Source organism: Camellia sinensis, chromosome 7, assembly GCF_055761805.1.
Source record: "Camellia sinensis isolate YWXY chromosome 7, ASM5576180v1, whole genome shotgun sequence".
In the NCBI taxonomy this organism is placed as follows: domain Eukaryota; kingdom Viridiplantae; phylum Streptophyta; class Magnoliopsida; order Ericales; family Theaceae; genus Camellia; species Camellia sinensis.
The window spans coordinates 179,054,892-179,069,348 of record NC_138967.1 but is presented as its reverse complement, the minus strand read 5'-3'; the positions used below and the strand labels follow the sequence as shown (position 1 = coordinate 179,069,348).

Here is a 14,457-nt window from a genome sequence, read left to right as displayed (position 1 = left end):
CCATTCTCCATACCATCAACCCTAGGTTTATTTCATGATTTTCAAACAAATCCAACATGATACAATTTTCATGCAATACAAAAATTACCACATGCCTATCTATAGACGGAGTATTGAAAAAAGAACAAGGAGAATCCCTACCTCGAATGGAAAACTCAAATAGGGAAGATGACCCGAAATCAAAGTGCTCCAAATCCCAAATTTCTTGGATCACAACGAAGCCCTCGACGATCAACACACTTCTTACAAAGGCCCAAAGGTGAGGAAAACACTCTAGCTAGATCAATCCTAAGAGAGAAGTTAGGTTTTAGAGTGAGGTGCTCTCCAATGGCTTTTTCGGAAAAGTAAGAGAGAGAAAGGAAATCAAAAAGTGATTCAAAAAGTGATTTCACGGACTGATATAAAAACAGGTCCGCTCGAGCGTACATCACCCCGCTCGAGCGTCAGACACAGGTTCACGCTCGAGCGTCCAAAGATCCGCTCGAGCGCCGGATGCACTCTCCCAGAATTTTCTACAGACGTCCAAAATGCTGAGAGAAGGAAATTCACGCTCGAGCGTCCAAACTGCCGCTCGAGCGGAAAGGCAACAACAAAATCCCGCTCGAGCGTCAAATCACCGCTCGAGCGGAGAGACCAAAACCTGGGCAAAGATTCAAAGCTTTAAAACACAGCCAACTTATTCCCAACTTGCCCAACACAACCCAAGGCTCTACAACAAAGAGTAAGGGATCAAAATGAGGATAAGACAACAACGAATCTACGGAACCGAGTCCGGATTACAGTTAAACAATAACAGGGAATACCGGGGTCGCTATACTTCAATTGTAATAAAAAACCACGGGCAAAACGCCACTAATCAATCCACTACTGAAGAAAGAAAGATTATAAAGATAACACACAAATTATCCAACCCAGTCAATTTGTCTTCAAACCTTGTGTAACTCTTTCACCAAACCTTCGTCTCGGAACCGATCAACCTGAAGTTGAATCCACAACGTCACTTGTCGAATCAATGACACCATACAGAATCAAACGCCTTTGAAACTCTACGTTTGAATCTTCGGAATCCACCGAAGAATAACACTCTTGTATGTATTCGATCAATCTCCTTCATAGGTGCTTCTCAATTCATGAGTTTAATACTCATTCAATTTTATCAAGGAAAACTCACAAAAAACTCTCCAGAAGAAAACCTTAGAAAACTTCAAAGTAGATCTGAAGAGTAATCCTAGTTTTTGGAGAAAACCAACTACTTATAGAAATCCTAAATTCTGAAGCTCGCTCGAGCGAGGCTTCTCTCGCTCGAGCGAGAACCTTATCTCGTGTGATTTCCATAAGTGCCTTCGCTCGAGCCACGAAACCTTCGCTTGAGCAAGCAATCAACTCTTTCAAGTTTTGATGCAGATGCAGTTCTTCGCTCGAGCGCACATTTATCTCTTTCAGGTTTTTGCCAGACGCAGTCCTTCGCTCGAGCGAGGTCTCCTTCGCTCGAGCGAACTCATTACAACTCAATTAACAAAGTTGTTCGCGGGATTGACAAGAACAAGGGACCTAACACAATGGATGGGCTATTTTCAATAAATCGGATGTATTCACCTTTGGTGTTTTGGGGCTAAAGAATGTGAGTGGGAGGAAAAACAGGGGTTTTTATCATCCAGATCACCACATCAACCTCCTTGGGTATGTAAGTGTACGAAGTTTAAAGCTATTGTTATATATGTATGTTTTCCAAGAAGTACTGTTAATATTGTAATAGATTGTTCAGGCATAGAGACTCTATAAAGAAGATAGGTCATTGAAATTGATTGATGAGGCTCTATGGGACTCATGCTACCTAAATGAAGTGTTGCAATCAATCCATGTGGGTCTTTTATGTGTGGAACAATGTCCAGAGGATAGGCCAAGCATGTCATCTGTGGTTCTGATGTTGGGTAGTGAAGGTGCATTGCCCTGGGCTAAACAGCCTGGGTTATTCACTGAAAGGAATGTTCTTGAGGCTGGTTGTTCGTCAAGCAAGGATATAATAGCTTCAGCTAATGAAATCACCAGTACTCTGTTAAATGCTAGATAGAAACACGCATTGTGTTGATGTAAACTATATGCCCCAAAACCTATTAAATAAAACGAAATCTTTACTGCAATCACAGACCGTTTAAGTTGTATAAACCAGTTCCCCATTTTCTATTTTCCACTTGAGTTAAATGGGGGATCAGTTTGGATGCCTAGAAAATTAATGAAACAGAAAGAAAAAAAAAAAAAAACTAATGCTACGAACACAAAATGAATCACAAAAAGTGTATTTGAAGTCAATGATTTATTTTGAATGTGGGCCACACCATAGCTTGGTTTAATCCTAGCCATCCATTGAAATACTCTTGGTGAAATACTTATAGCAAGCCTCTTTCAAAATTTTGGTTTGTTAAATCAATAGAATCAAATGATTTTCCGTTTTATCTCATACATAAGCCCCTAATTGAAGTTGCACATGATGAGATGTCCGAACATCTATGGTAATAAAGAAGTTGGCAGTGCACTGATAACAAACTCTGAACAAAAGGCAAGGTTGGGCAATTTGTGGACTTATTGGGTTTCTTATGTGGGGTGTCGGGTGGGGGGGTGGGGGATGATGTTTTGGTGTGGGGGGGCGTTGTTGGGTTGGGTTCAGAAGGTTTTTTTTGGTAATCATCTTACTATCAGGTTTTGTAGGGGCGTATGCAGAAGGAGTTCCCTTGACGACATGTTTGGGTGATAGTTGTTCCTTTAAGGGTGATGATCATTTGTTTATTCATTGTCCGGCAGTATCTCGGTTGTGGCACTTATTTTTTTCTACTTTTGGTGTTGTGTGGGTCCTGCAAAAAGGGGCTCTGGAGGTTCTCTTTATGTAGGGAGGCGATCTAGTTGGGAAGCAGCATAGGAGGGCTTGGGCTTTGGCCCTTTTGTGCTTAATGTGGTTGGTTTGGTTAGAGTGGAATCGTTGTACCTTTCAGGGGGTTGCTCGTTCGTTATCATGGTTAGAGCACAGGTTGTTTGAGGTTCTGTATAGTTGGGTATCGGGGAGGGTGAACCCCGATTTGTTTGCTTTCGTGGATTTTGTAGATGATGTAAAACCCAAGTTGTGTGTAGAATTATTTATTGGATAGATTAGTAATTAAATTAATTTATGTAGGTCATTTAATAATATCAAAGAATTAGTTATGAGATAGCATTATAATTTCTATTACTTAGATGGGCAATTTTGTAATTTTGAGAAATTAGGTTAATAAGCCCACATGTTGTGGCTTTAAGTCCTAGGAAAGGGGGAGAAAATGGAGAAACAAACAAAACAGAGGCTGGTGAATTGCTATGGAGGGTTTTAGAGGCGGCAAGGGATTTAAAAGGTAAAAGAAAAAAAAAAAAGAAATAGGAATTGGAGGCAGCACGTTGGGTGATATTGGGACACCCATTGGTTGAGGTAAAAATCTTCTTGTATTGTTGATTATTAAGTTTATGTTGAGGAATTAAACAATCAATGCATTATGGGGATTTGGAAGATTTGTAGGTGCCTGCTTAGGTTTTGAAAATTAGGTGCAACATGTAAGTGTAACTTTGGGTGGGTAATAGAAACAGTGGAGTTTTGTATCATGGGTAAGGGTATGTTTGGCTATAAAGTTGGGTTGAATGGTTTGGTCACTTGGATATTAAGGAAATAAATTAATCTAATATGGTGGGGCTTTTGTGTGTGTATGTAATACAAAAAAATATTAATTTATTTGAGGTTATATTTATTAGGTTTGGGTGATTGAAGTGGTGGAGCTGGGTGTTTGGAATTGGTGTTGGAATATTTTTTTTAAGGGCAAATTACATATACCTCCCTTGAGGTTTGGCTAAATTACAGATACCCCCCTGAGGTTTCGAAAATTACATCCCGCCCCCTAAGATTTGTATTTTCATAACAATTTCCCCCCTGGGGTTTAAATTTCATAACAAATTATCCCCTAATTTGTTATGCAAATGTAGCATTCAGGGGGAAATTTGTAATTTCTCAAACCTCAGGGGGGTATTTGTAATTTAGCCAAACCTCGAGGGGGGTATATGTAATTTAGCCAAACCACATGACTGCATACCATTAGAACACATGACTGCGCTGAATTTTCTACCCCACATGTTAATTTTTGCCGCTACACACACCACCATACCATGACACCACCCATATAAAGTGCACTCAGCTGCAGTTGGGAGAAGACTTCATAGGGGAAAATCTAGAATCAGAAGCAGAGATAAAGTTCTATTCCTAAGTTGTACCTTTGGTTTAACTGTGAAGCGTATAAATTAAAGTAAACCAGGCTTGCAAACTTTCCGACAAAGCAGTTGTAAAGTCAAGAGGCAACAACTACAGCTTGGCCACTTGCAGAGCCCCTAGCACTTTGAAAAATTGATAACCTCTTCTACCGAGTGTATAGTAATGTTCATAAATTAAAGTCAGGTTTCTCCTTCAAATGCAGCTTCCCTTAATACCAATCATGGTTAAAAGTGACTGCATCACAGAATCTACTAAGGCCTGGCTTGACCTCTTTATGTTACTAGCCTTGGTTGAATGTATTTTGTTACTTATTTTCTAATTATATATATAGCAATTGACATTATACATATGTTTGTAATCTCATGGTTGTATTACCTGAATGAATTAACCATTGCTTTAAATGAATTGAGGATTCAACAGTTCACCAAGTTGGCTTGAGTGGCAAGAAAAAAAAGACAGTTGGAGTGATCTTGGCATTATTATTTGGACTTCTTCTGCTGGGTATCAGCATAACCTTGCATCTCCGAAAAAAGAAGAAGAATTTACAGCTGAACAGAGAAGGTATGTGAGATTAGTAATTATGTGGTAAACTTAATTTAGAAGACAAAAAGAAAAGATATGCACACAAATATATATATTCTGTATTATGTGTTGATGTGTTCTTCCCGGTAATGGTATATTACTTTGTTAGATCTACTCATCTCATTTGCATCCACTTCATCCCTGCATTACAGGAAATCTGATGCTCAACTCTGAAGAAGGTTACAATGACAAAAGCCAGAAGGAAGATCTGGAGTTACCATTGTTTGACTTAGCTGTAATAGCTAATTCCACAAATAACTTTCCAATGGACAACAAGCTTGGAGAGGGTGGATTTGGACCTGTTTACAAGGTAACAATGTAAAGACACACTTGTGCAATCTATAACAACTTGATACTGAATATAGTTATTTGAAATCCTTCTATTTTATTCTACTCAAACAAGGATCTTAATAAAATTAGTATGGAATTTTCTATCCGGTTCGGACCAAGTATTAATTCAAGGTTTCGAAAGTAGCTTGCTTTCTAGTGAGTTCTTTCTTTCTTTTTAGTTCTTCCAAGTTATCTTTTATTCAATCCTACACTTTATAATTGTCATCTATGTCCAATAATTAACTTGCCTATGATTTTATAAATTTTAACCTTAATTATTTTTCATTTCAAATTCACTCATAAATGAAGCCTAAATAAAACCTAAAATTGTTGTACTCCTTCAGAATCTATTCTACCTTATCATGCTACTGATTCTAAACGATCTATATGTCCACAAATAAGGGAAATAGTAATCCCTCTTCTGAATATTGTAGCATAAGATAAGAAGGGTAAATAATTAATTGCTTCTCTCTATAAAATAAGATAATTAAATACCAGTACAGGTTCTAGTAAAAAAAAAAAAGAAATTGAGTAGGTATTGTTCTTAGCGAACTAACATCATCATTATTCAAAAGCAAGAAATTGGCTCACCAACAAGCTTATTTAGATGGCTAATCTTTCATTTTTTTCACTTTCTTGAATGACTATTCAGTTATAGGTTGGGACTTTGTTTTTATTTTTTTATTTTTTTATTTTTTTAGTAATGACATAAAGGAACAAAAATTATATTGAAAAGATATACAAATGATGTGATTGATTTGAATTTTATCATTTCAAATCAAAATACCAATCGATGAGCATTTATTTCAAAAATGTCATTATCTAGTTAAGTATTCTATATGAAAAATATGGAAAAATGATTGTTTATTCTAGTTGAATATTCTATGTAGCAAATAATAATTTATATATTTATATGTGAAAAATTATTGAGACTAACCTTTAAAATCTTGTAGAGAAGTTCTAACTTTGTAATTCCCCTCCACCTGTCCATACTCACTCATGCAAAGTAATACATTATCTACCCTTTCCTTATCACACAACCTAGGTGTTATTTGGCATCACATAGTATATTTTTCCTTCTATTTTCTAAGTTTACAATTGGTTTTATGCATCTTTTCTCACATATGAAACTTTATAAATCTGTGTAATTATGTCTTTGAAGTATGTGTTTGGTAACGTTGTTACATAAATCACTGGTCATGACTGTTCCTGTTGAACCAATGTCAGCCAGAGCGACACACAAAAATGTAAAAGATATAAATAATAAGACTGGCAATAAAAGTGGTTTCTTTTAAGTTCTAAGGGAAGAACAGTCTATAAATTATATTGGTAATTCCCAGGGTATACTAGAAGGAGGACAAGAAATAGCTGTGAAGCGGCTCTCAAAGAATTCTAACCAAGGACTTGATGAGTTTAAGAATGAAGTCATCTGTATTGCTAAACTTCAGCACCGAAATCTCGTGAAGCTTCTAGGATGTTGCATTCAAGGAGAAGAAAAGATGTAGATCTATGAATACATGCCCAACAAAAGTCTGGGCTTTTTTATTTTTGGTATGGCTTTCTTGAAACTATAATACTTCAATTTTTGGTATAGCACATCTCTTCCACCCTTGGACCAACCAACAATCTTTCTTTCTTTCTGTTTTTTCTTTTTTATACTTTTTGTTCCATATAAACCTTTTGAATTATTTGGTAATGGGACCAAAATTATATGTGGTTGTTATTACATGTGCATTTGCATGAGCTTTGTCTTCTAGAAAAATTGGGATTTTTAAAAAATTCATGCATCTAATTAGCAAGAGCAAGGACTAAATTAGACCCAAAAAAATAGATCGAACCCGAAGCGCATTACTAAAGTGGTCGAAGGGCTTCCACATTATTAATGGGATTGCTCGAGGACTTTTATATCTTCATCAAGATTCCAGACTGAGAATTGTTCATAGAGATCTCAAAGCTAGTAATATTTTGCTGGATATTGACATGAACCCAAAAATATCTGACTTCGAAGTGGCTAGAAGGTTAGGAGGAAATGAGACACAAGCAAATACAAACATAGTGGTTGGAACACGGTAAGAATCTCCATAACATGTTTCGTCTAATCCACTTATATTGCTTCAAAATTTGGTTCTTCATTTATCGTTTCTCTACAGTGGCTACATAGCTCCAGAGTATGCAGTGGATGGGCTATTTTTAGTAAAATCTGATGTATTCAGCTTTGGTGTTTTGGTGCTGGAGATTGTGAGTAGGAAGAGAAACAGAGGTTTCTATCATCTAGGTCACCGCCTCAACCTACTTGGGCATGTAAGTGTACGAAGCTTAAAGCTATCGTTGCATATGTATGTTTTCCAAGAAGTACTGTTAATATTGTAATGGATTGTTCAGGCATGGAGACTCTATAAAGAAGGTAGGTCGTTGGAATTAATTGATGAGGCTCTATGGGACTCATGCTACCTAAATGAAGTGTTGCGATCAATCCATGTGGGTCTTTTATGTGTGCAACAATGTCCAGAGGATAGGCCAAGCATGTCATCTGTGGTTCTGATGTTGGGTAGTGAAGGTGCATTGCCTCAGGTCAAACAGCCTGGCTTCTTTACTGAAAGGAATATTCATGAGGCAGGTTGTTCGTCAAGCAAGGATGCAACAATTTCAGCCAATGAAATCACCATTACTCTGTTAGATGCTCGATAGAAACATACATTGTGTTGATGTAAACTATATGCCCCAAAACCTATTAAACAAAATGAAAATCTTTACTGAATTCAAAGATAGTTTAAGTTGTATAAACCAGTTCCCCTTTTTGTAATTTTCACTTGAATTACATTTGGGATTAGTTTGGAAAGTCCTATAATCATTGGAGTTTAGGTGGATTTAGTTAGATTTTATACCTATCTACAAGATGGATGCTATGATTAGTCATTGTTTCTTGTTTACTTGGCCTTGCAAACCTTCATTGGTTATCATCATAATTAATAAAATTTTGTGTGATACATATAAAAGATTTTTTCTAAATTTTTTGAAACTTTGTTTGTGCAAAAAATAAAAATCATAGGCAATAATGAAATTTCATTATTTTTATTTCTGAAATTACAAAAAACAAACAAAAAAAAACAAAAAAAGTTGGGCAACTAAGAAACAATATTTAGATAAGATGAGTGTTACTGAAATGGGGATGCTAAGATGGATGTACGGCAAGACTAGAAAAGACAGAGTTAGGAATGAGTATATTCGTGAACGGGTAGGAGTAATACTGATAGAAGATAAGCTGAGAAAAAATAGATTGAAATGGTTTGATCATATACAACGGAGACCAACAAAAGCAGTAGTAAAGAGATGCGATGCAATGATGGTAGAGGGAACTGTTAGGGGAAGGGGCAAACCTAGATTGACATGGGTTAGTGTAGTAAATAGAGATATGAATATCTTTAATTTGAATAACCAAATGGCCTTTGATAGAGTCGAGTGGAGAAGAAGAATTCATGTAACCGATTCCATTTGATGGGACTTAAGGCTTGATTTGGTTTGGTTACAAAAAAAAAAAAAAAAAAAAAAAAAATCTCCTTAAAATAGCAATGCCCAACCCAAAACAGAATGCTGTTCCAGCATTGGCAACACAGTTGACACAACACCGTTTGTTGGATTCATTGGGCCTGCCGATGAAAGGTTTCCACCCTTCCTTTATTGCTAGTTTCTCGGCAACCAAACTGAAAGGAAAAATGTAGATTGACCGAACAGACTGCAAATTGCAGAAGTGGACACTTTGATTCTGCAATTACGGTTTGCCATCCTTTTCTTGAACTCTCAAATATAATTTCTCATAATGTGCTTATGTGTGTGTTGACATTTTGTGTATATGTGTGTTTTTTACATATTCATACATATGTTGTCTACTCTCTCTCTCTCGACCATTTTAATTTCTGGAAACCTGCTGTTGATATTGCTAATTAGCCTCATTCCTGTAGCTCTGCATTGTCATCAAATTGTCCTTTGCACAATTGATGTTTGTAAAAATATCATGGTATAAAATTGATGTTCAAGAAATCACTGTGAATATGTATTTATATTTGTATGCAGTGGAAATTAGTGTGACTTGTCAAGATGTTTTTAACTACAGAAGCATAACCACGTATTCATATCTGATGGAAGTGACATTGGTATACCACTAATTTCAAACTGAAATATTACTTAGTTTTGGTATATAGTTATAAGAAACTCTTTGTTCTCCTGATTTTTTTTTTTTTTTTTTTTTTTTTTTTGTCATTTTAGTTTTATGTAGTTCTAAACCCCCAAGTAATTGGAATCAAGCCTTTGTTCAGGTGATTTGAGCTATGAATTATATTGTTTTAGTAATAACTTGGTTAATTTCTATGAAGATTGTTCGAGGTTGGTTGAAGTGGAATCTTTTCTTTTATTTTTCTGATGATACTTGGGGGATCTTCTTCCCTAAAAATTTCATTTTTGAACTAGTAGAACACTATCCTTGAATTTTCTAGAAGAGCTAGCTTGACAAGCTTGTCTAGATTTGATTTTGGCCCACTTTACAGGACTTAAGAACTGAAACCATGCCAAAAACCAATCACAATGACAAACTTTTTTCCATGGAACAGTCTTTATGTAAAGTTGGGTACTGGAAATGCTTGTGCTGAGCCAATACTTGATCAGGCTTTGTCCTACATTTTAGTTATTGACGCAGTCACATTATAAATTAGGCTCATCAGAAAATCTACATGCTTCTCATATCATGTTTTGGTGTTTAATTTACTTGCAGAAAGTCCATGGGACTTACTGTATCTTATTATAGAGGAGAGTGCTTTGATATTTGAAACCAAATTATAAATAAATAGAAAATTTTTGAGCTCCGTGGTTTTAAGAAATAAAATGAAATCCACAAAAATTCTGAAGTTGAAATAACTTCTATTTCTAAAATCATATTAACAACTGCGATGAACATTCTATCTAGCATCCAATATTGTTATGGTTACTTCACCATTCATATAAAATTCTTCACTTCTTGTTGCAGTATCTGTATCAATGGAACTTCTTTCAATGAAGAAACCGGGTTGTTTAGGCTGAGGCAATATTGCTTCCTCATTTCCCAACATGAACACTACAGATGACATTGCCGGCCTGTCTTGTGGGAGTTTCTGAACACATAATAGGCCCACTTGAATACATCTCTGTAGTTGAGATTCAACACATGAATCCTTCAAACATGCTTCCATTAGTTCCAAAGCCCTGTCTTCATTCCACAGCAACCATGCCTAAAGTAATTGCAAACCATGCACTTAGTTTATTTATTTTCTTCACAGAACATATATTTTGTCATCCTCAAGAAACAGTATATATGCATCAAGTTAGATAGCCACGGATAGATAGATTGATATACACAGATATATCTATAGAGAGAGATAACTATTTTATTGTTTCTAGTACTTACATGCCCTAGAAGATTGTGGTGGTGATCAGGATGATGAAAACCTCTGTTCCTTTTGCCACTCACTATTTCTAGCAAAAGCACACCCAAACTGAATACATCAGATTTCACAGAGAATTTCCCGTCAATTGCGTACTCTGGAGACATATAGCCACTGCAAGAATTTGCAACTATAAAGTCTTCTGAATGATAGAAAATTTTGATTTAGTTTTAAGTAAATACAACTTACTATGTTCCAATGACTCTTTTTGTTTTTGCACAAATTTGTTCTCCTTCAAAAATTCTTGCCAAGCCAAAATCTGAAATTTTTGGAATCAGATCATTGTCTAGCAGAATATTGCTTGCTTTGAGATCCCTGTGAATTATTCTTAATCTAGAATCTTGGTGGAGATACAGAAGTCCCTGTGCAATCCCCATAACAATGTCAAACCTCTTTTGCCAAGCCAGTAATGCACTTCTATTCTGATCTGCACATCATTTTGACCCTTCGTAAATTTTAAGATGCAATAGTGACCATGTAGGAAAGCGATATGCAGGTGACCGAACAAATCCAAATATGAAGGGTTTAGAGGCACAAACCATAAATAAAATAATTTAAACTTTTGTTGCACATGTACTCATAGATTAACATCCTTTCTTCTCCTTGAATGCAGCATCCAAGAAGCCTGACAAGGTTCCTATGTTGAAGTTTGGCAATTGAGGTAACTTCATTCTTGAACTCTTCTAGACCTTGTCCCGAACCTTTTGACAGCCTTTTCACTGCTATTTCCTGTTCCGTAGACAATTTGCCCTGTAGGTGTCATATATAAGGTGCACAACAATACAATATGATCTATTCTTAACTACACGACTGAACATATCATCTCTTACCTTATAAACAGGACCAAAGCCACCTTCTCCAATCGTATTTGCGTCAGAGAAGTTGCTTGTAGCAGCAGCAATAGTTGTGAAATCAAATAAAGGTAATTCCAAGCTTTCTTTCTTCCCATTTAGAGCTGTTAACAGGGCTAGTCGGGTTAACCTTTTTTTTTGGGAAATTCTTTATACATGATTTTTATGTAATAGTTTAATGCTTGGGATCTATGATTTAACTCAGAAACGATTATTAGAAGAATATTTAGTGGATAAGAACGCTTACCTCTTCTCTTTGCTTTTATCTTCATTATTATGCACCCACATACTGTGCCCAAGGTAAGTATTCCTAAAGTTGCTGATAGCAGTAAGATCTTCACAAGTCTTTTCTTATTATTTGAATCATGAATTGAATCTGAAACAGAGAATATCAAGAACTGAAGTACTAGGTAAATTCTGAAACAGAGAATACCAAAACGATTCATGTTCCAAGTAACACAGGGCTGAAGTATTGAGGAGTTTAGAAGGTTAAGAGAAACCTGGTAGATCATAGCCATGCACTAACCTATTGCTGAAGCTGCCAAGCGTATGTAGATATCTTGGTCACTATTGTCTTCGAAGCTCTCCCGGGTATCAATCAGATCCCCAAACCACATCAAACAACCACTGCCACCTCCGCTAATGTTTGAATTAGCATAAGCTATACAAGAACAGTTCTTCAAACACTCATCCTCACATTCCTTGACGCTCATACCTATGTTTAACCGAAACTCCAACAGGTCAGGCAACTTGACCTGTACAACCTTCACAAACCCTTCTCCATTCTGGCAATCTAATGGCATGCTTCTTACGCATCCACTGGACCAATCAAGAACATCCCATTCTTGTTGGGATTTTGGAATGAACCCCTTCAAACACTCGCACAACGGTGATTTGTAGATTCTGCAAATACCATTAGGACCACAATATCCATAACTGTCACACAGGTCACGTGGAACCGTGAACATAAGATCCCAAGTGTTCTTTTTGTTCAGTATATAGCGTTGAAGCAACCCCGACTCGTTTAGTGTTAATCTTGTAAAGACAGAGCTGTTGTATGGTTCATAGATATATATCAATCTATTGCTGTTGAACTCCAGCATTGTTTTAAATGCCGGATTGTTGTACAAGGGAAGATTAAAGAATGTGAGTTTTACCCCGGTCCGGTACTTTTTTATTGATCCCAGTCTAAGTACTAGTTGAGGCAACCCATGATTATCAACTCTGTAAGTAAACTCTCCCGGAGATGGATCGTCACTGCTTTTCCATGATGTCAAGTACTGATCTAGACTTGTTCTGTTGTTCTCTCCCATCTTCAGGTCAGGTATCCGCATATTGCACGGGAAATCAAAGCTCTGCCATAGGAAACTATCAGAATTTGTTTCTGTCCTGCCAAACAGAACAAGATTTCCAGAATCTAAGAGCCGCGCCACAGGACCTTCTTCGACTCTTGACAGGTTAGATGACCAGACAATGCTCTGTGTTCCATTGAGAAGAACCAGTGATCTATTACCACTGATAGTCAAGACTCCTTGTGAACCTGTTATTGGATTGTTTCGATTGGCAACCCACACAACTGTATCTGGGGTGGCTTTGTACCATATTCCCAAGTACCGGAATTTGGAGCTGCCGGGAGAGAAGAAGCCGAGCTCAAAACTTTGGCTGGTGGAAACTAAAGTGTCGCCGTCCCGAAGAGATTGGTTTGAAGCTAAGGTATCACCTGCAATGGAGAATTTCAAGAAGGTTGTGGAAAGTAGTGAAGCAAAGGAGAAGAAGAAGATGAAGAAAGCTTGGCTCTCCATTGCATTCTCAAGACAAAAGAAGAGACTTCTGAAGAATGTTAATGTTGGGCATTAATATCAGCACTGGAAAGGTTAAATTACAGTCAAATGTTACTTCTATATATTTAAAATAGGTTGTATTAGTGTATATGTGCAGTCTGAAAAATGAACATTAGTACCACAACCGATATTGTTGTTTAATTCATTTGATTCAATGGTAGAAATAAGATTTGACAAATGCACAATTTTTTAAATTTTAATTTTTTTTTAATATGCCAAAGGTTAGTTATGTACTCAATCTTTCCCTTCCCAAATTCATATTAATGTGTACTAATTGGACTTTTTTTTTAAACAAGAGAAACTGACCGCAATATGTCTAACTATTTTATTTATTATTTATTTTATTTTGGTTTTTTTAATAGATTTGAACACATTTTAGACATTTGGGAAAGATGTGTCTATCTTTTAGACACATGTAAAAAGTATTAAATAAATTAACTTGGAATTAATGATTTTTAAATAAAAAAAACTTAAATTTCTACATATTTTTCTCCAATAGATTTTAAAAATTGTTGCTTTTAAATTAAATATTTATATGTATATTATGTAACAATTATTTATATATAAAATTATATATTTCACATGTGTTCTTGAAGAAGACAATAACATCCTCATAGTCTTGATAGAGCTGGAAATCAATTTTTTATTTGTTATTTATTTATTTTTTTAAAATTTTGTATTCTAATTTAGCATAAGTTACATTTATTGAAAGAGTTTGGATATTATTTTATTTTACTTTTATGTAAAGATAGTTTTTTTAGTCAACTGTTATGTTAGTATTTAGAAAATAAAGTGTATGGTATATATTTAAAGTATCGCATCAACTTTAAATATATACCACAAACTTCATTTTATGGACTTTTTTTTTTTTTTTTGTATGAGACTATTACATTCAAAATTAAAAATAATGTGAATGGATTACAAGGAAGAAAGAGTCCGGGTTGTGCCCTTTAGGTGGCTCCACCTCACTCCCTTTTCAACAATTTGAACTGTTTATATTATAAAATTTGTTGAGAAGATTATTTATATAAAAAATTAAATTGATCGAATATTAATAATCACTTAACTCATGATCTTTTTCTGTTATAAGGTGGGTGTGCAAA

At 35.7% G+C, this 14,457-nt stretch overlaps 2 protein-coding genes across 4 annotated transcripts; one reads left to right on the top strand and one right to left on the bottom strand.

Moving 5' to 3' along the window:
* The first annotated feature begins 4,082 nt into the window (after positions 1–4,082).
* Positions 4,083–9,165, top strand: LOC145789045 (G-type lectin S-receptor-like serine/threonine-protein kinase SD1-1). The gene is made up of 6 exons (XM_082880010.1): positions 4,083–4,840; positions 5,014–5,171; positions 6,532–6,742; positions 7,023–7,260; positions 7,342–7,492; positions 7,574–9,165. The coding sequence occupies exons 3-6, from the start codon at positions 6,709–6,711 to the stop codon at positions 7,877–7,879; spliced, it is 729 nt and encodes a 242-aa protein (XP_082736136.1). The 5' UTR covers positions 4,083–4,840; positions 5,014–5,171; positions 6,532–6,708; the 3' UTR covers positions 7,880–9,165.
* An 856-nt stretch (positions 9,166–10,021) lies between these two features.
* Positions 10,022–13,389, bottom strand: LOC114257952 (G-type lectin S-receptor-like serine/threonine-protein kinase At4g27290). Of its 3 annotated transcripts, none has more exons than XR_014336481.1 (7): positions 12,040–13,315; positions 11,761–11,889; positions 11,493–11,617; positions 11,202–11,412; positions 10,852–11,089; positions 10,626–10,693; positions 10,022–10,449 (listed from the first exon to the last, which is right to left on the bottom strand). XR_014336481.1 is itself a non-coding variant. In XM_082880008.1 (7 exons), exons 1-7 carry the CDS (start codon positions 13,313–13,315, stop codon positions 10,141–10,143), a joined length of 2,439 nt encoding a protein of 812 aa, XP_082736134.1. In that variant the 5' UTR covers positions 13,316–13,389; the 3' UTR covers positions 10,022–10,140. The 3 variants fall into 3 exon arrangements, 2 of the variants coding, with proteins under 2 accessions (XP_082736134.1, XP_082736135.1); XM_082880008.1 differs by having other exon boundaries at positions 10,626–10,776; positions 12,040–13,389; XM_082880009.1 differs by having other exon boundaries at positions 10,626–10,776; positions 11,202–11,391.
* Between the last annotated feature and the right edge of the window lie 1,068 nt (positions 13,390–14,457).